Source organism: Protomyctophum bolini (assembly GCF_963924005.1).
Source record: "Protomyctophum bolini genome assembly, chromosome: 12".
Lineage (NCBI taxonomy): Eukaryota > Metazoa > Chordata > Actinopteri > Myctophiformes > Myctophidae > Protomyctophum > Protomyctophum bolini.
In genome coordinates, this window is record NC_137873.1 from 18,249,055 (window position 1) to 18,270,973 (window position 21,919).

At 44.5% G+C, this 21,919-nt stretch overlaps 1 protein-coding gene across 2 annotated transcripts in view; it reads left to right on the forward strand.

Moving 5' to 3' along the window:
* Positions 1–1,711: 1,711 nt before the first annotated feature.
* Positions 1,712–21,919, forward strand: part of LOC308325705 (TSC22 domain family protein 2-like) — a 33,274-nt gene continuing 13,066 nt past the window's right edge. The window contains exons 1-2 of one of the 2 annotated variants that reach the window (XM_080778348.1): positions 1,712–4,144; positions 17,145–17,219. In XM_080778348.1, the coding sequence (XP_080634474.1) occupies positions 2,358–4,144; positions 17,145–17,219 (1,862 nt within the window). In that variant the 5' untranslated portion in view covers positions 1,712–2,357. The remainder of the gene's footprint in view (positions 4,145–17,144; positions 17,220–21,919) is intronic. The other variant, XM_080778349.1, reaches the window with a different exon arrangement.

Consider the following 21,919-nt stretch of genomic DNA (forward strand, 5'->3'; position numbering starts at 1 on the left):
TATAGTTTGAAAGCTAAAATACCAACTTATACTAATTTTTATTATTGGCTTCACAAAAGATAATAGGAATACTGTACTATGAAAAATGATTACATTAACCACTAGGGGCAGAGTTTTCCATGTTTTTTCTTCTGAAACCTTATATCCATGTTGAACATTCCATATAGCTGTATCTTCTCTTCTTTTGTTGGTCCTTTAAAAATCATATACAGTGGTAATACTTGGTGGTAATACTTTAAACGGTGTCTGATTCTTTGTGGTGGTAGCCCTATATAGAAGGCCCTATATTGAAGGCTTCTGTTGTTCCATTAATATTTAAAGAGGAATATAATTTGTGTTCATTTGTGTATTTATGCCATAGATATGCGATTCCATAGATCTAGGCTTATAGGCCTACTCATATCTGAGACAGTCATGGAGAGGCCACAAAATATTCCATGTGATGTCCCTCAATATGTTTTCTGCGGAACTGGCTATTTACGCTCTTTCACGATGTGTTTTGAATAATTTGATTTGGTGTGACCAATTGATGCGGAATATGAACCAGTCTGGTGATCAGAAGGGTTGCATGCTCTGTCATAAGACTATGCTGGCTGTTATTCCCCAGGCCAGAGCAATTCAGGTGAAAAATATATCAAGTACCAGAATGCATGGTGAGAAATAAAACACTGCCATACAAAAATGTATTCTTAAACCATATGAACATAACTATTTCATTTTAGTTTGCATTGTTTTGTCAGCCATTCTTTGTCAGACAACCGGTATATGTAAATGTTGTCCGCCTCCAATTACAATACCATTTGACAATTTGAGCATTATAAAAGAAAGTTGGCACTGATTTCATGCCTCAAAATTATTTTGCTATGCATTCCTGATAGACAAACTCTATTCAACATGAATAATAAGAGATTTGCATTTCAACATAAATAATACATTTTGTGACCCCCAGGGGTCAGTGGAGAGGGGGATTGCACACAAGCGTGTGCGTGTGTGTGAGTGTGTGCGCGCGTGTGTGTGTGTGTGTGTGTGTCACGTGTCTGTTACTCTGTTTATCTGCGGGTGCAGATATTATGTTAAAGTCAGTGTTTTTTATTAGGCTATTTATTATTATTTAACGATCTAACCATCGTCCATCCGTCCGTCCGTCTGTCTGTCCGCGTCTGTCTCATCTATCTATCTAGCCCTAGAACGGCTCTTGTTGTTACATACATGAAAGTTTACGAAGTATAATTAAATGATCACAGGCATTCTAGGTCTACTATCTATCTATCTATCTATCTATCTATCTATCTATCTATCTATCTATCTATCTATCTATCTATCTATCTATCTATCTATCTATCTATCTATCTATCTATCTATCTGCCTTTATTTGTTTATTAAATTATTACGGTACTATAACGGTAGTTGATATAAAAAATAAAAAAATTCTTCAGTTGATTTACCTGCAAGGTTTTAAACTGTCTTTAAAACAGTTTAATTGTACATAACAGTGTTCCTTTAGTTTTCTTTTCCTATTTTAACTCATGCTTTACTTTGGCAATGTAAACGCAAACGTTTCCCATGCCAATAAAGCCCCATTGAATTGAATGTGAAATTGAGAGGGGGGGGGGGGTGGGGTATTCTCGATATACATGTACGCAAATATCGTGGCGCAGGCTACCCACCATGCAGCGCGGCTGCATACATACACACATAGCCATCTTGTCAAGAGAGAGGGGAGGTTGTCGCTGTTCAAGAATCTCACTTCTCTCTGTAGTGTGTGGGTCATTTAAAACACACGTTTCATATCGAATTTTTAACACACTTGGCTTCGTGACGAGCGTCACTCCCGGGGAACTTGGAGCTCGAAAACGGCCTCGGTAGAGAAGAACAACTTGTTTCGCAAGATGTCTTATGTACTTGTCCCGACGTAGGGGGAGTGTTGCAGCCAGCCAGCAGCAGCAGCTAGCCATCCAGCTAGCTGGGTGAGTGGAGTGGAGGGCTACTGGGCCCCACGCAGCTCCTGCAGCTGGGGGACACACTCTCTGCGACACCGGCCTTCTGACGCCGGGGGACGGAGACCAGAAGTCCGGGTTGACAGCAGCTTCGGATCGAATCTTTTAAAGGATTACGTGTACCGTAGAAGTGTACTGACTTGGTCTGGCGTTATGAGCTTGTAAAACGCAACAGGAGACCGAGAGGAAGAAGGATGGCGCAGACTCATCTTGATTACAGTTAAGGGGATAAATAAGTGAAATAAGCTTCAAGTCTGTTGTTTAATACGATCTGACCTTTATTTTTTTCAAAGCCGATCTTTTTTTGCTTTGACGAAGGACGCCCGTAGCCGCACGGGAGTTGTAAACAAGCCTGTCAAAATGTCGAAAATGCCGGCCAAGAAGAAGAGCTGTTTTCAGATCACCAGTGTGACACAGGCCCAGGTGGCTGCCAGCAATGCCACCGACGACACGGAGAGCCTGGACGACCCGGACGATTCCCGGGCCGAGGACGTCTCGTCGGAAATATTCGACGTGACCCGGGCAGACTACGAGCCGGTGTGTGACCGAAGTTCGTCTGAGGAAGCGCTAACCTTTAACAATGTTGGGGAGCCGCCGGAGCCACAGACGCACATTCCCCAAGTTGGTCAGTTGTCTGCAAGTCAGTTGTCGGGCAACCCGAACGGGACCTTTCGAATAGTAGCAGTGCTGGGCCCTGCTCAGGGTGTTCAACAGGCTCCCGGGGCGCATATCACTCAGCCTGGGGCCATTCAACCACAGCCTGCACTGACAGCTGGTGGTGGTGGGTCCACCGGTGTGTCATCTCACTCTACCACCACATCTACAACAGTGAGTTGCAGTTCACGTTTCAGGGTCATTAAACTTGATCACGGTACCGGAGAGCCCTTCAGGAGGGGCAGATGGACTTGTACAGAGTTTTATGAGAAAGACTCGGATGGCTCCATAGTAAGCAGGACTGTAGATAGCATTAGGCATGCCAGTGCCACCACAGTGGATCCCAGCATAGACCGGGACAGCGGACTGGGCCAGACAGGAGGTTCGGTGGTAACCCCAGTGGCCACGTACTCGGGCCAGGGCGTGGGCTCCATAGCAGATACTTCTCTCTCTGCCTCTCGCATGCTGTCAGTGGATGCGCTGCAGCAGCAGCAACTCCAGCATCAAACCTACAGTGTTGTGAAACCGGGTGGGAGTGGGACAGCCACGCAGAATGCTTTCTCCAGTTGCAAACCCACCGCTGTTCTAGCACAGCAGCAACAGCCTGCAGTGGTAGGTCTCCAACCCTCCAATGCACAGACCCTGCTTCCTATCGGGCACAACGGCTTGCCTCAAGGTGGTGCCCACCTGCAGAAGTCTCCCGGCATGCCCCCCATGGGCCAGCCTGTGTCTTACCCTCCTCAACAGCAGCAGCAAATGCTGCAGCAGGTTCCCACGACACACCATCTGACTGGTCAGTTTCCCAGTGTGCTCATGAACCAAACTGAATACTATCAACAGCCCCAGCCTGCTGTGCAGACCCCCCCTGTAACCAGCCTCTCTGCAGGGGCACAGCCAGGGGGAAAGGGCCCTTCACCGGTCATGACCCCAGCAGCTTCCATACGGAATCAAGTTGTAGAAATGGCCGGAGCTTCAGGAGGAACTTTACCTCCTGGCCAGACATCATCGGGTCTTCTGCTGCAACAGATAGGTGGTGGAATGTTAGGTGTCGGAGGATCTACATTACAGCTGATGTCTGTGGGTCAGTATGTCACCTCTGGACAGCCCCATGGCCTCCACGCCACGCCTTCCGGCGTACAAAATGTGCCTGTCGGAGCAGCGAGTGCTGGTGTGCCCACCACCATGCCTGCTGCTATGTCCAGTGCCTCGAGTGCAGTCATGCCAATCTTAACCTCCACCCCTCTGCCTCTGATGCCCCAAAGCAACATGCTGGCCTTTGGGGGCTTGATGGGGCAGGGCCTCCCCATGGCTGGATTTGTACATGGGGAGGCTGGCAGCGGAAGGAGGTTAGACGGCTTGGCCAGCCCCCAGCCCCCTATCGCCTATGGGAAGGACCTGATGAGACCTCTAATCCCTGAAAGCCTGCAGCTTGCCACACCAACCGTCAACAGCCTGTTTGGAATATCCATACCTGTCGACGGGGATGAGGACAGGTAATATTCTCATTATTAAAGGCCCTGGTCACTCATACAGGTGTTTAGAGTTTGTATGTCTGACTACTACTCCTCATTTGGCTTGGGAAGTATCTCTTTAAACATAAGTTCATACCTTACTGACATTTCACCGGGGTATATGATGGCATTTGTGTAAAGCAAACAAACAAAATACAACAAAGTTATTTTAGCATGTATGACTTTGTCTAGCCTACAGTGAATGCTGTGTGTCTAGTGTGAATGTATTATTATTGCTGGGTTTAACCCATTCTGACCGGGCACCCATTTTGGTGTTAGCATCATGTTATGCTTTAGCTATTGGAAAATAGCAGATCTACAAGCTCATAGCGCGCCACCGAGTGGCGCGCTACGAGCTTGTAGGTCTGCTATTTTAGAAAAATCGAAGAGCGACTGACATTTTTAGAATCTGATCTCGGGTCAGAATGGGTTAATCAGACCAGTGTGTGTCCAGTGGAAACCTCGTATGAATCTGATCTCAGGTCAGAATGGGTTAAATGGTGCATTTATATAGCACCACCTTTTATCCAAAGTGCTTTTCAATGTGCATAATTGCATTCATTCACACACATTCAGACACAGATGGTGGAGGAAACCATGCAAAGGTACCAACCAACCTGCTCATCAGGAGCAGTTAGGGGTTCAGTCAGTGAAACCTTCCTTTTCCCAAGCGGCTTCTCTACCTCCTGAGCCACTGCTATCAGTTTAAATACTTATGGCTCATCGAATAATGAATAGATATAGGAAATTGACACCCTTCTTCCACAGATTCAGCTGGCAGAGCTGATGGTAGTTGTTGCTGTGGCAATACGACACATCAGTGTGCTAAACGGAGATGTATGGGTGGTGCACTGGTGACTAATGAACTGCTTTTGTAGTTGAAAAAGTAATCTTAAAATAAAGTTAAATATCGTTGCTGTCGGGCAGAAACCTTATCTCCATATTCTAACAACCCCCCCCACCCCCCCCCCCCCCCCACACACACACACACACACACACACACACACACACACACACACACTTGATCATACAGCGCCACACAAAAGCATCAAAAGTAGCAGTTCTACAAGCTTGAAAAGTTTTGAGCTTGCCGATTTGCTATTTTTGAATTTGAATCCTGAAAAGTAACAGTTTTTGATATATGAGGTTTACCCCCGACAGAGACGATATGTGGCATTATTTTCACACAATTCCATATCTAGACGTATTTAACTGATTAGCTGAAATGGCCAGCCAATAATTAATTTACTTTTTTGCATCCAAAATATTCTTCTGCTATCAGTTACAGTGATCAGTTTAATAGAAAGAATGTCTGTATTTCTGACGGTATTGAAAATCATTACCTTCTGGTATACTGTAAATACCTTCATAACACCCAAGCATCTACTTCTCTATGGCTGTGTGGGTGTGCCAGACTGCACAATTCACCAAGTTTGACTGACAGCTCCTGTTAGCTTTGCTGCACCTCTAAGAGCAAGGCAATTTAATTTGTTATCATTGTTTTAGGCCCGTAGTTTTTTGTGACTTCATAAATTTGTCAGCATAGCGTAGCTCCACCCAGCGTCAACCTGACTAGAGATGTAATCAGTAAGAGTAACTGAAAACACCTGTGCGAGTGTTCTAGCGCCTTTTATAGAGGCTCAGAATCTTAACATTATTATCCATCTTCTCTTTTCAGTTATAACAATCATATAACGATTTCATATATAATAATAATAATAATTGTCTACTCTATTGCAATGTCTCATCGATGTCGTATAACGCAATAGACATGGTATTCAGGCATACACTGTATTGCAGATGTGGATAAACTGGTTATGGCAGGCGCACTCCACCAGTTGCAGTGAGCACGAGGGGTGGATCTTTGTGTGTGTGGACTTATTGGACTACAGTGCCAGGCATGGCTCTCTCTGGAGTTTGTTTTGAGGTGAAGATGGCAGAGAAAGAGACGGACAATACAGGATTGCTTTTCTTCCCCCACCACCAAACAGATACAATGAAACCCTCTTTATCAATGTTTTGTTTTTGCTCGTATAGCTGGTCAGACAAACGGGGGGCCTTTCCGCTCAGGCCCAGGCAAAACGGGGAGGGGAAGACAGCCAGAGAAGCACAGGGAAGGGGAGTGAGCAGGGGGCACACACACAGGAAGGAAATATAATGTTTGGTGTTGCTCTGAGTCTGTGCAAAGAAGGGCATAGTATACCCGTTTCAGGAAAAACACCCTGGCTCACCCCAGCACAGAAAACAACTGGCTCAAACATCCAAAGATAATGTTAATTCTGTTTGTGTGTGGTGTGGGTGGAGGGGTGTTTGGAATTAGAACTTAGCATACCCATGTTGTATTGGTTTCAGTTTGGTTCCTGTAGCCTCATCAAGTCATCGTCGCCACAAGTTTATCAGCTCCTCCTTTAACTCTCACTGGAGTTACCCTACCCTCTAAAAGTGATGGCCTTGGTTATAAACTTCAAAGTAAACGCCTCTTTGCTTTCATTTCTTGCTACTTTGCATCGAGCAAACATGGCATTCCATTAGCCTTAGGTAATCTGCAGAGTGAACATGTGCTTGACCTTTTAATAAGCTGCCCCGTTTAAAGTCTTTCTATGGCATACATGGTGGAGTCTGTTTGAGAGTGTGTTGCCACATTTGAATGATATCATGGTTTCCACTCCTGGCCCCCTTGGGCTCCCCTCAGGAAAGTGTTTATGGGGGATTTTAGGGGATTGGCTGGATTTAACTGTTGATTGGCTGAAATGTTGCAGTTCCGTTGCTCATTACTTTTTCAGGCCCACATGATTGCGCAAGCCCCATCCTGCGAATATGTGAAAGGATGACTGTACACCATCGCTGACGATTTATGAATGAAATTCTTCTTTATCATCTATCTTGGACTCGGTTCAAGTCAGTCACGTTACAATGTCCAACGCAGCCGGTCACTTTGATAAAACAGTGAGTCATTGCCAACTAGCCGTGCAGTTCACTTCACACACAAGCTCTTGAGTGCACATGATAAGTGACGTTCTAATTGTACTCCCTCAGTGCAGTCGAAAGGTGCGATTGCATTCGCTTCCTCTTCAAACGCGACACATCTTTCAATTCCTGCGCGCGTGCACGGTACAATGCACAGAGCGGTTGGCAGCTGTGAACGGAAACAGTGAAATGCCTCAAATCTCTTTGTGGTTTCCATTCAGTCTTTATAGACCAGAATATAGAGTGGGCCCATGGCATGTACAGCACGCATTGCACGTCTGTCTGTTTCACATATGGATTTTATGTAAATTTGTTACCAGCCTGGCCTATTTTCTCTAAGAACATTTGTGGTATAAGGGATTCAGTGTGTTGCGGTGGCCTCTAGTGTGGGCTACCTGACTTGACCCTGTCGTGTAAATAGAGCATGGTCATATATATATATATATATATATATACATACTTGTGTACCCAGTGAGACAAGTCATTACAAAATAAAAGTACTGCGTGCTATGTTGGCTACTGACTGGTCAGAAGTACCCTCTCCCAGGCTGATAAGAGTAGCACTCTCTTACGACAGCAGCCGGGGCTCTATCTGACCGTGAACAGTGGTCTTTCCAATGTGCCCCTACTCTGCAGATAAGGGCCCTGTGGACCGGGCGTGTCAGTCGAGCATGTTTGTCATCACGTCACGAAGCATTATCTTACACTAAACGTTACGTGGTGGACAATTCCATTTAGGGCGCTGGTTGTCAAATTGGGGTCCTGGGGGCCCCAGGGGTCCTAGAGGAGGTTCCAAGGGGGTCCCCCAGCTAAATTAGGGGCAGTTCAACCCATTCTGACCTGAGATCAGATTCTAAAAATGTCTTCTATGTCAGTCGCTCTTCGATTTTTCAAAAATAGCAGACCTACAAGCTCGTAGCGCGCCACTCGGTGGCGCGCTATGAGCTTGTAGATCTGCTATTTTTCTATAGCTAAAGCACGACATGATGCCACCAAAATGGGTTCCCGCCCAAAATGGGCGGGAACTTTGATCCTATTTGATACAATTCAAAAAGTGACAGTCTCGCAAGCTCACACTCACAATGTGTCACATGACTCGCATCGTGAAAACAATCTGAAAATGTTAGAATGACTTTGAACATTTTTAACAACACAAATCACACGGTACAACCCTTACCCTTATGGAAACAACAGACTGCCATTGTTGTGTAACTTGACTGGCATGACTGTGGGGCGGGGGAACACTTTGTCGTTTTTCTCAGCACTGTCGTAGCATCAGCACAGGCTGTGTGCCCTGCTTGTGTCTCTCTTCGCCTTCGGACTGTCACTCTTCGTGTGTGTATATTCTGTAGACCAATACCCCTGCACTTGACTGACAGGTGAGGCATGGCGGTTCCTCGTGTACGTATGGTGTTGAATGACAAGTATGTCCAGCGCTGAGTGAGGCGGGGGGGGGGGGGGGGGGGGGGCAGAGCAGCTCGCAATTAATTTCCAATGGCAGTCCATGGGTTTCACAGAGCAGCTCTGTTCCATGGCTGTGTTCTGCCCCCCCCATGGAGCAGAGCTGCTCTGTGAAACCCATGGACTGCCATTGGAAATTCATTGCGAGCTGCTCTGAGACCCCCTCTCCCCCCAGAACAGAGAGTGATTTAGTTTCAATAGTGTGTACGGGGCCCGTAGACTGTAGAGTGAATGAAACTCGCTGAGCTTGACTTGAGATTCTGTCTCACACTCTCTGTCCTGTCTCTCTGCCTCGCTCTCCCCTTTTTGTGTCACTGTCTCTCCCTCAGGGCAGCTCTACCTCTCTCACACCTGCTGTCTCGTATAGCAGCTTACCTGTGTTCTTTGTTTTATTCATCAGCGTGGTGGAAAGCTTTCTTTTAGTGCTTCACATCTGAAGAGAGATTTATTTATTTATTTATTTGCTCATCCCTCGAGTTGTAAACTGACATTCTCAGCTCACAGTAAACTCTGGCTCAGCCCCCCCCCCCCCCCCACACACACACCCCGACGATAATCCCTGCAAGTGATTATTGCAGAGCGATGGTAGATTGATGACGGAGTTGGTCTGCCCTGATGTCCTCATGCTTTGAATTTGATACTTTTTCAGCCTTAATGCTTCCCAGATGGCTCCGAACAACACACTCTCTAACGTCAATGCACCCCCCCCCCACCTCATTACCACACTGAATACAAATAAATAGAAGCAGGGGTACAGTAGGCTATTTCAGTGGGTTCCCAACTTTTTATGAATTCAGGGTATCACTTGAAAATCGTGAAAGCAGCACGTCCCACCCATATGACCACTTAACATGTCAGCCGACCGGCTGTCGTGTTTGGGTCAGATGGGTGGGCCGTGTGCATTTTGTTCCAGAGCATGTTTATTTTAATGATGAATCAATCCACAGTATTCCTTAAGTTATTTATCCTTTTTAACATTAATGATATGTTATCAATACAATCTTAGTGTCTTGTCAAATATTTGGGGGTCCTGATTTGCAATATCCCCACAGCCTCCCATGCTGCTGAGCCGCTAACTTAACTTTGTTCCCAATGACATAATTGGTATTTTGAAATGTCAGTTGCTTATTATCTTCTGTCCCTTGTCGCATGAAAAAAGAAAATAAACATTGGTCTCTAAAAGTTTACAGCTTAATTGGGCTCATTAAAGTATTTTCTTTGTCATCCCAGTAGCTGATTATGCGATATGGGAAACTCATATTGTTCTCACAACTTATGCAAGCTGTTGTGGAATCTGACTCTACAAGAAGGGGGTCTTCTCTTGGATGAAGGGAGGCAGTGACCGATGCTGTGAATTGAAACACTGTATGCGCATGTGGAGAAGAGGGTGTGTCTGGGTGCGGAGGAGGGCTCAATCTTGAGTGTGTGCGTGGTCACAGTCATTCTGTCTCTCTCTCTCTCTCTCACTCACTCACACACACGCACGTTTTCTTGTTGAGGAAAGTAGGAGTACGATGTGGTGTTTTTAGAGCAGGACTGCCAACATATGCAGCCCTTATATTAAATTTCCTTAACTGTGTGTGTGTGTGTGTGTGTGTGTGTGTGTGTGTGTGTGTATGCATTTGTGTGACACTGTAAATGTGCACACAAAAAGGTCATTCCCTCTCTGGGGGGGGGGGGGGGTGTCCTTCTGTATCCTGTTTTGCTGGAGAGAGAAGAGACTGGGGTGATCAGGGGTGGAGGACAGACAGGGACCCCACATGACATTCCTCCCCAGTTTTATATGTTTACATCACGAGACATTGCAGCCAGAATGTGTCTGTCTGTTTTTACCCCCCCCCCCTGTTAGTATAATATCAGCGGTGCTGCAGATGTGATTCCCAGTAAGTAATCTACTGCTGTTGAACTCTTTGTGTGCATGCGTTCTTGCGCGTGTGCAGCTATTAAAACCTAATCAGTATCCACCCCCAAATCTGAGCTTTTAATGCTACTTTAAAAGGAAGGTGTGTATTGCTATAGGACGACTGCTTCTGCCAGTATGTCATTATATTTTCCACTTTCATTGCCTTCCTCCCTGCCTACCGTATGGAAGACTTCTATTGTTCAGGCTGAGTGACAGCGGAGCGTACAGACTCCCCTCGGTTTGTTTAGTTTGGGTTTTCTTTTCTTCTTCGTCTTTGTTCTTTGTTCTCCTGTGTGAAATGTACTTCTTACCAGGGATGTACTGTACCCATGTTGTTACATGATGTGATTCAATGGGCTAGCTAGGACAATATGGCAATATGGATAAAAGCAATATCACATGATATCTCTGATCAAACACCTCAATATCTATCTATATTGTGACGATGATGGCAATTTCCGTTGCATGCAAAGTCTTGTGAGCTTGTCCATCTGCAATCTTTTGACCATTTCTGGCAAATTTTGAAAGAATAAAATATGGCTTGAGTGATTACAACCAGGAAATATTACACATTACAATCGCCCAGCCCTATGTGAGGCTTTGTTTGTTATCAAACAGATTTGTTTGTTATCATATCCTATTTACTGTAGTTGACTTGGTGATGTGATGTTTGCAGGTTGCTTTATTTCAGTAGTACAAGCTTTTTCATGTCAAGCACCCCCAGATTTATGCTCACAACCCGTCACGATGCATTGTGAGCTTGTAGATTGTCTATTTCCAAATAGCCAACGTACATTGGGTGAAAGTGATTGTACAGATTTTGCTCAAGGAACCCTAACCCACTTTGAGAACCATTAGTTTGTTTGTCCTTGGCCTAGTGTCTTATCTACAATATCTATCCAGATCTGACAGGAACTCAGTAGGTAGTAGTGCTGCCAACGAATATTCTATATCCGAATATAGATTCGAATCAATTTTTTTAATTAATAACCGAATATATAAAATTAAGGTTCGAATTAAAAATAATAATAAAAAATATTTTTTTATTTATTATTATTATTAGTTTTCCGTGCCATGGGTAAGCGTTGTGACTTGTGAGCTTGTAGATTAGTTATATTTGCCATGCGACACGCCGACAACGGCATACATTGAAGAATAAATCAGCTGCCTCGCACATTTCCTAAACACAGACTATACAGCGCAGCGCAGCGCAGTTCTGATTGGCTGCCTCGTCTCCAGCCATGTTGCCTCAGAATTCTTTAGGGTCACTAATTTGAGCATAACAGCGGAGCATAGGCGCTAGCCAGCTAAAAAGTTTCATAACGTCGGCGGCAGACCCACAGTCCACAGATAATAATAATGCAGCAGAATTAACACTGCCTCCGTGCCTCGTTTTGATAAGGCTGTGTGGTAGGATTGCTCATTTAAGAAAAAAATGTTACTGGAGAAGGGAGAATGTATGCGTTCCGTTCCATCTCGTTTTCAGCAACACCAATGCGCGGAGAGAGAGAGTTGCGCCAGCAATGCGATCTTAAATGTTATGTCTAAGGTTGTATTGGTGTAAATATAATTATTAAAAAATCCGATTGGCTCGAATTGAAATCCGAAATCCGAATGGCTCGAATTGCTCGAATCCACGTGGGTTTTTAAAACGAATATCCGAATCCAATTTTTGGACAATTACGGCAGCCCTAGTAGGTAGGTCTCCCTGTCACTGATACTTTGGCCATCACTTCCTGCTGAAAACTCAGGTTTTCTTCTTTTTTTGAAGATCACGGTTTGAGCCGCATTCTGTGAACTAAAGTTTAAGGCACACATTGTTTCCTTGATTTGACTCATACCACATGTTAGGCACTCTGACCATAATACACACGGCAGCCATTTTGCTTTTTCGTCATACTCGAGGGGGTTTCCAGTTCTCCCACGCCCAGTATTGCGTGACTAAATGACCGCACAAGCAGAGCTTGGAGCTATCGTGATATGAGACTTGATATCATCTGGGTAGGGGTTATCAAGTTATTTAAAAGTATTCTTTTCATAAAAAAACAAAATAGCTGATCTACAAGTCAGCCCACAAGCATTACAGCATGACATGTTGAGAGCCTGTAGATCTGCTAACCAAAGCCATGTACATGAGATCCACGATCGGTTATGTTTTGATATAGTTTCAATGATAAAAAAAAAAAAATTATGTATGGGGTGAATTTCCTGGTCTCAGAGGCTTTAAATTAAGCTGATACAATATTCAGAAATGTTTAACCACTTAAGTGCTGTTTCACACTACGTTGCCTGTGTTAACAGGTCTGTAACTCTGAGAGTGTACAAATGCAACCGATCAGGTTTTTTGGGACCGATACCGATCACAGATTGTTTTTCTCATGATCGGCCGATACCGATGGGACCGATACTGATCTTGTGAAATGTTGCAAATCCAATTACCGATCAGAGTGAATATCGGCCGATATGGCCAATCACCGATCGCTGGCTGATTATCGGAGCATCTCTAATAGATCCTTATGGGTCCTTTTGTACACTCTGGGTTAAATGAACACCAAAGTATTTTACAGTGCCAAAAATACATGCTCCTACAGACGACGTAAAAGAAAAACTTGCGGTTCCGACAGGCTTACTATATTTTGGAGAGTCAGGGCATCTGGGGCTGCATGAGTTCTGAGACCGCCCATCAGAAGTTCTGAATGACACCTCCTTTCAGAAGAAAAGTTTGGACGTCCGGTCATCTGTAGGGGCATGTATCGGCCCCTTGCACTGTGGCCATGTTGGAATTTGATGGTGTGTTATTGGTTTGGGGGGTGGGGGGTCTCTCTCAGCTCACTCTCCTCCGTCTTCTGCCCAGAACCTTGTTGAAGGAAGCTCCCACAGGGGCAGGCTGGAATCTAAACACTGTTGACCTACTTCTGCTCTGGGTCGGATCTGATCTGATGGATGGGGGCACGGGACCCCGGAGGGGCCTCAAGGACCCCACAGACCCCACCTGAGAGAGCTTTCAGCCCTGTCCCTCTGACCTCTCTCTCCACTGCCATTCCACCTAGCCAGCAGTTCTTCCCAACGCTTTCTCCATCGCTGATCGCCTTTCATGTCCACTCCCCCCCATGACTATTAAGGCGGAGGGTTCTAGGGGGTCCCCAGAATGATTGATAGTTGGGATTGGGAAGCAAATGGACCCTACAGGTCTGTAAATCTGAGATATTTTAAATGGAACCAAATGAACCTTACACGTCTAACTCAGAGTTTTTAAGTGAAACCAAATGGACCCTCAACAGGTCTTGAGAGTTTATAAATGGAAGTTATGGGGGTGTGCACGGCAGTCTACATGCATATCAAACTGGGGGGTCCTTGAAAGTAAAAAGGTTTGAGAACCAGTAAGGGTATGTTGTTCACACTGCCAATTCTTGGCCTATTCAGATGAGAATTGAATTTGTTTGATCAAGTCTGAAGAGCAAAAAAAAAGGCACGAAAATACACATTGTGAATCGGATTTGAACCACATTCCTAGTTGGTTTGAAATGTGATTCATATCTGATACATAAAGATATGGCTCTGTCAGGTGGAAAGTGGAAACCTCATACCGTATTTCCAAAACTGAATTCAAAAGTAGCAGATGGCAAGCTCAAAGCACGTTGCTCCGCGGTGTGACACTGTAGTATGATCAAGTACTAAGTTTAATTATGCAAATAAGAGGTTTATGCCCCACAGCAGCGATGTGCTTCGCCGTAAGACTTTGTCCCTTACTAAACTGAAAATAAGCAATGTATTCCGACACGTTGTGAGCTTATGCCTTATGTATATATGTTACACTGCTGCTCATATTGACATACCGACTTCCTGTTTCTTCATATTGACATACTGTTTTCCTCTTTCTTCATATTCACATAACTGTTTTTCCTGTTTTCTTGCTTTTCGAATCTCTATTCTTTCCTCCTTTTTTAAAACTGCAAAGTGCAAATGATGATGTGTCAAAATTTCACCCACTTTTGGACTACTGCAGTGCTATCCTGTCATGAGTCAGTTCATATGATGATTATCGACGATGTCTGAATACACGGGTCTGATCAATCATTTGCAAACCGCTTGGACAGTCACACACCTAAACAGAATTCTTGAGAAAAATTGGTCTTGCCCGAACGATATCTCTTTCATTTCTTTTCTCGTTCCGTTCGTCGATCGATCTTCTCTCCGCCGTCTCCCAAATGTTGTGTGCCGTTATGCTCTGTGCTCCCCAGCCCACCCTCTCATCCATTCCTACTTTTCCTTCTTCACTCTCGGTCTCACTGAGAGTGAGACCTCTGTCACCACCCCACCCCCGCCCACCCACCCCTCATTCTCTCCATTTCTCTCGAAAAACCCAGTGGCTTTTCACGTGCCCAAGTCGAGTTATTAAGGGGTTCAACACTCTGAAACCAAACTGATTACCCACACGGCTGGATGAAGGGAACCCAGTGTGTCATCGACCAAGCAAGAATGCCTCTAAGTTTATTCTGGTCTGCTTGCAGGAGGGGGGGGTCATCACTGCGTTTGCTCAGGCGTATTGTTCCGTTCGGCCCGAACATGTGCAACCATTGGTCTTGTCTTGTTTGCTTACATACCTGGAAGACAAAAAATGCTTGAGCTTTTAGCTCATCTGTGTGGTTGGCTGGTTGCCCTTCGTGTCATGATGTCGCCCACTTCTCCCCTCGCCTCACTCCCCCTTTCCAGGTTTATCGGAGGAGATGGCGTTTCCCCCTTGCTGCTTAACACATTGACGAGTCTTTTTTTGTACGTTTTTACAAAGAGGTTCTTTCATACATGGATATTGACACGTTACAGTTTTAGCGTTACAAAGAGGGCCATTGAGAGCCGGGGCCACGGCTACTCGAAAACAGGGGAGGATGACTCTTCTAAGCTCTGACCTCATTCGAGATGAGGCACTTGTGTCCAAGTCATCTGAGCTCGCTTCTGCTGAGTGAACTCTCCCCCCGCTAGGTCTGAACCATAAGACAGATAAATAGGTGTGTGTGTGTGTGTGTGTGTGTGTGTGTGTGTGTGTGTGCGCGCACCCCCCCCCCCCCCCCCCCTATAAAGCTAAGCAGAGGGAGGGAACAGGAGGGCCTATAAGAGTGTTTGGTTATGAGGTAATGTGACAAAGGAAGGCTGTGCCAGAGATTTCTAGGAAAAGAGTCCTGGCTTCGTTATAATATTCACATTGTGTGTGTTCACATGCAATCCACCTCCTTGGCGTGTGTGTGTTGGCTTACCACACCACATGTACGCGCATATGCAGTGTTCACAATTTGTATGTTGGCAAGAAAGTGAGCAAATGCAGTGTGTGTGTGTGTGTGTGTGTGTGTGTATGTGTGTGTGCGTGTGTGTGTGGACGGAGGATTTATCCCCCTTCCCGACATATATCCTCTGGCATTAGAACACAGTGTACTTGTGGCCTGCAAGGCCCCCATAGTCAGCCCAGGCTTATAGGAGGTAGGCTAATGTTAACCATGTGAGCCAGCCAGCTCTTCATCAACACAGTAGGAGCACTCTCTCCTCCCCAAGTCCTCCAGACCTCAACACTCTCTCCTCCCCAAGTCCTCAACACTCTCCTCCCCAAGTCCTCCAGACCTCAACACTCTCTCCTCCCCAAGTCCTCCAGACCTCAACACTCTCTCCTCCCCAAGTCCTCCAGACCTCAACAAACTACCGCAGCAGTTGTACAAGTTATAACCGTTAACCGTGGTTCTCAAACTTTTTAATTTGAAGGCATTGGTAGGCAACAGGCATCATTAGGACCACAGATCCCCATAACTTGAGCATGTACAATCGGAATGAAATCGACCCATAAAGGGTCCATTTGGTCGCATTTTTGCACTCTCGGACTTACAGACCTGCAAGGGTCCTAACTGAATAATTTCCAGGGACTTCCTCGAACTCCCTCAAAGGACCCCTTGGAGGGGGGGGGGAACAAACAAGTAAAGTATGTTTGTTTTTAATTTTGTCGTTACTTAGAGAACGTGTCTGGGAAGCATACCGATGTTTGTGAATACAGTATATATACCCGGAATGTGTATGTCAACAACACACTCAAGCAAGCCTCAGGCAGGCTCTTTAACCTTTTAAACACTTGGACCCCATACGGTTGACCGGAGTCCCCCAGGGCTCTATACTAGGTTGTTTTCCTATTGTGGGGAAAGCTTTTGCTGAAAACAACCGATCAAACGAGCATGTCCATCGGTTATTTTCTGCGAAAGTTTTGCCCCCAGACTGTTGACCCTGGGGTTTAAGTGGTTAACCTTTAACCCCCTGTGAACAAACGTGCTGCAGCATCAGAACTACTGGACTATAAGCCAGGTTTAAAGCCCCCCTCCTCCCATCCATACCACCCCCGCACCCCACCCTTCTCTCTATTGTTTGCGAGTGGTCATGGAATCTGCCAAGTCTTTCGCAGAATCCTAATGGGTACAAGGCCGTTCGCTCAGAGTTGGAGCCCAGTTGAAGGAAAGACTTCGAGGAAACCGTTTATGAGAAGTTAACCCCCCACCCCCTCCCCACTCACTCACCACCACCACCACTATAGCCTCTTGTCTTGACTGGTTTAATCTCCTCCCACTGTCCCCTCCTCTCTCCTCTCCTCCTTCCTGTTTTCTCTGAATGTGGTTGGTACAGGAACCCCTCCAAGGCTTTCTACCAGGCCTTCCACCCTGGCAGCAGACTGCGGGACTCGAAGGCCCACAGTGATAGGTACAGTAACTGGATCAGATTGGGGCCGGACAAAGGCCTCAAAGTGTGCAATAACAAACGTGTGGGTGTGTTTGTGTGTGTTTGTGTGTGTGTGTGTGTGTGTGTGTGCGCGCGCGCTGTGCTCGGTGGCCAGTGAGCTTTGCTTTTGTCCATGTGCATGGACGGGATTTGGAAACTAAAGCCTGGCATCGAGGAAGTATTGGCCAATAGACTTCGCAACAGTCGCTCTTTCTTTTTCTCGTGGTCTCTCCCTCTCTCGTGCTCTCTGTCGCTTTCTTTCTGCCACCTTTCTTCCCCCTGTAGCAACACAAAGTGTCAACTAATTGTTGTTACAGGTTGTGTTGGACCCGTCCCTCTCAGCTGTGAGTGCTTCAGTGTCTAACGAGTGCTTGCATGCTAACAGTAGTAGGCACTAGGCCGGGCCGCCACACAAAAAAAAGTGAGCAATATCTTGTTCCTGGCACGTCACCATCTCAACTGAGTCACCGTTTTCCGGCAGTGACTAGTCCATTGAACTTCAGTCTTCAAAGGGCAAATCCGACTTCTATGTCTATCTGTAATTAACAGGAAAACCACATGCATACCTCTGAAGATATGCGTGGCTACTGGCTAGTCAATTAGCTAAACGGTTATACAAGTGTCTAGTCCCTACTAGAAGTTCACTAACTACTAGTCTTATCAACCTTTTTTCCCTTTTTTAATATATATTTCTGGGGTCTTTTTTGCCTTTTTTATTGATAGATTACAGTAGTTTGACAGGAAAGGGGGAGAGAGATGGGAAAGGGGAAGACACGCAGCAAAGGTCGTCGGGATCGGGACTCGAATTACCAGCCTAGGTGCCTGGACCGCTCGGCCGGCCCAGGCCGTATCAACTATTTTAATTGGCCAAACGCTTTTATTCTGTACTTTATTCTTATACTCGAGTATCTCACCTTCTTCCTGAAGTGCTCATGGTAACATTCACCCATGCCATTTTCAACACTGTAAAGTGGAGTCTGCCAGGCTCACGGTCATGGGCTCATGGGCGGGGGTACTACCTTTCCCAAAGTAAACACAGTGGCTGCACACTGTTTGCTGGAGTACACGTCCACACTCGGTGAAGTGAGAAAGACCATTTTATTTATTCGATTGTGGGCTGGTTTATACTTGCCAGGGTTACAAGCCGATCTACAAGCTCTCAACAGGTTGGTGTGTTGTGATTGTGAACTTGTTTTGTACAAAATCATTATTTAACCGCTAGGGAAATTAATCGCTGCACACAATCCCTACATAGCTCTGTCAGGTGTTTTTACTGGTGCATTACCTGGCCAGCTCAAGGGCGGAAACGGGCTCTCAACAGATGACCTCGCCCCTCAGCGCTGTAGCTTTAGTGTGAATCAGGAGCTTTGGAGAGGGCTAAACATTCTTCAGATTCCTAAAAATGAAAAGGGAAGCACTTGAAAGTTGAAACCATATTGTGGGTGACGGGAAATGAAACCGTTTTGTTTTTAGAAGAGAAATGTTCAGCTGACACACCAATCACCAGCCACTGAGGAACTGTACACACAATTTCATAATCATACCAACCATAACTTGCTCTTTCTGTTGTAGCTTATATAAGTTCCATCACCACAGCATCCATTTCCACCTGTCAAAAGTAAAAATATGTCTGGGGGTTTCATGTGCCTTGTTGTATGTCTTGTCTGAGGTCGTCTCATTCTCTCTCTCTCTGGGCTATGCCGTGCCACCGTACCTTAACCAGCTTTGAAGATGTGGTCGACGCGACGTTGCTGAGTGCAGTGTGCTTCACTTCCGATTTCAAACGGTGATGTCTGTGGGCATGGTGTACTAGTTCTGCCAGAGGCTGGGGTTTGTTGCAGTAGGCAAAAAGATGAGTAAGGACTTCGTAGGCAGTGGTGTCAAGTAACTGTAACCAAGTATATTTACTCAAGTACTGTACTTGATTTTGAGGTTCTTTAATTTTAATTTATTGTGATGTGCAATTGTCCATTGAATATGTCTTCTTCTCCACTGCATCTCAGAAGCAAATATTGTACATTTATTCTCCACTAGAATTTATTTTAAAACTTTAGTTCCTAATTATTATTATTACATGAACCAATTAACTATGTAACTTTTATTAATGAATACAATGTTATGTAATTTCTTCCAATCTGTATAGTAGTGTATACAAAAGTAGAGATTCCCTGCTCTTTTATTGAGACACGTAGATCGTGTCAAAGGTCCTGTCTGTCTCACCTAAGTATACACAGGATCTGATACAAATGTTGACCTACCAGCCAGGTCAAGATTCAGTTTATCCTCTGAACAAGTAGGCCGGCCCTTTTAGCTCAATGTTCATTTCAGCACTTGCACAGGAAACCGGGTTCAAATCCGGGGTAGAAGAGGAAAAGTTACATAGTGCAGCTTTAAACCCATTTTGGGCGGGAAGGAACCCCTTTTGGTGTTAGCATTATGATATGCTTTAGCTATTGAAAAATAGCAGATCTACAATCTCATAGTGCGCCACCGAGTGGCACGCTACAAGCTTGTAGGTCTGCTATTTTTGAAGAATCGTGAAAATATTTATTTCAGAAAACTGGAGGATTTAGATTTTTTATTTTTATTTCGAGGTCAGGCCTAAATGGGTTAAGCCCTGTTTTATACTTCAGCTATTTGAACAATGGCAGATCTAAATGAGGCCTTGGGGTTTGGTGCCTTGCTCAAGGACACTTAATGATAGAAGGAGCTGGGAATGAATCTGAACTATTTCCATATAACCACAGAACCACTCACGTCTGATGCGCTGCTGTAGCCATTGCATACATTACTTATCATCATTTTAAATGACTTTATATTCATAATCTTTCAGTGACTTTTAGTTTACATAAACATTTCATTTCAAGTATCTGATTGAAGTATTTGATTATTATGTTTTTGGAGCTGATAACAATTGAGTTGAAGCATTAACCAAATTGTAAGGCCAAGATTGACGGCGTTCTTTTGACGGGGTGTTCTGTCAACCTTGTTATCGTACACGAACGCAATCGCATAAGCTCAGAAGAATTTTGCTTATCATATTTTGGTCACGTGATTGAGTTACTGCCATTGTGTTAATGTGTTTGTGTTAAAAGCTGGTGTGAAGGCCTCATAGGTAGCACTAGCAGCCCCACCTCCGGTGCCTTTAGCATGTGTCCAGGGCCAGGCCTTACTTGTTTGAGCTTTGAGCTCACTTTATCACATGCCCCAACGTGCTAAAGGGAGAAAGCCTTTCGTTGCTGTCAGGTGGAAAGCTTTTATGTCCAAAATTACTTTTCAGGAAATTAAAAATGTAGTTGTGATTTAGTCACACAAGCTCTTAATACTTTTCACTAGTTCAATATTTAGGAAGCCTTAAGGGAAATTTCACTTTAAATTTAAATCATTTCATTGTCTACTCAGGCTTATGTGAATACCCCAGACAGTGTTTATGTTGCTTGATTCAGTATTTAGATATATTTTAGCTGCTCCGCCCCTTCCTATACAATTACAAACCCATTGTAACTTCAAACAGCATTTTAACCATGATCGAAAACCTGTCCTTTTTTCTGATGACTAACTGAAAGGACAGGTGTTTTTGTGGTTAAAATGAAGGTTTTTTTATGGAAGGGGCAGCTAAAATGAATATCGAATATATAAATACTGAATCGAGCAACTTAAAAACTGTCTGGGGTTTTCACATAAGCCTGAGTAGAATATAGTTAAAAAAGCCGGTCTACTCTGTTAAAGCAGCACTTTGTAACTTCTTTTGATGAATGAATATGTAATTTTGTCCATTCTTTATGGTATGTTAATACAATATAACTTATAGGTGGTTGTAATTTGTTTCCCTGCTCTTCTATTGAGACATTTAGATCGTGTCAAAGGTCAAGATTCAATTTATCCCCTGAGCAAGCAGGTAGGCTCTATTAGCTCAATGTTATTAAACATTTCAACACATTTCAACACAGCGCGAGAAACGGGTTTCAATTCTGGGGTAGAAGAGGAAAGTCACATAGACTAGCACAGCTAGCATAGATGCATAGCATGTAGACATAACAATAAATAACTGCTAACCCCTTTAGTCACATAGGGTAGTGGTACACTATGGTGTAAAATTATCCATTCATTGTCAATGGGAATTTAATGTTTGTGTAGGACAAAAATAGACACTAAGCCGATTTGCTCATCTACATATGACATAAATTCTCCATTCATTGTTAATGGGAATTTAATGTTTGTGTAAGACGGAAATCTACAATAATAGCTGAACAAAGCAAGTTGAAGCGAAGTTCAGAGCTTGCAGATCGGCTACTTTGCCGTTTTTTGAGGGGCGCTAGCTGCCACATTTCACCCTTGCAGTTCTGCTGCTTTTGATACTTTTATGTTTGTGTAGTATAATCAAGTATGGCATTAATTTACAGACAAAGTTAAAATAATATGGAGATAAGAGGTTTCTGCCCAACAGCATCAAAATACATTTTATGGCATGTAATTTGCATCTGTATTTGGAAATGTGCAGTACTGATATAGCTTGTGGATAGGCTATTTTCACTACTTTTGCACAACACTCAAAAAGTTTTAATTAGGCTGATACAAGGTTTCTTTACTCTGTGACTAAAGTGACCTCATAGGGGATATAGTTGGGTATGTTGACAGTTTAGCTAGAGGCAAGGAATGATCGCTATTCCATGTCCGCCAGT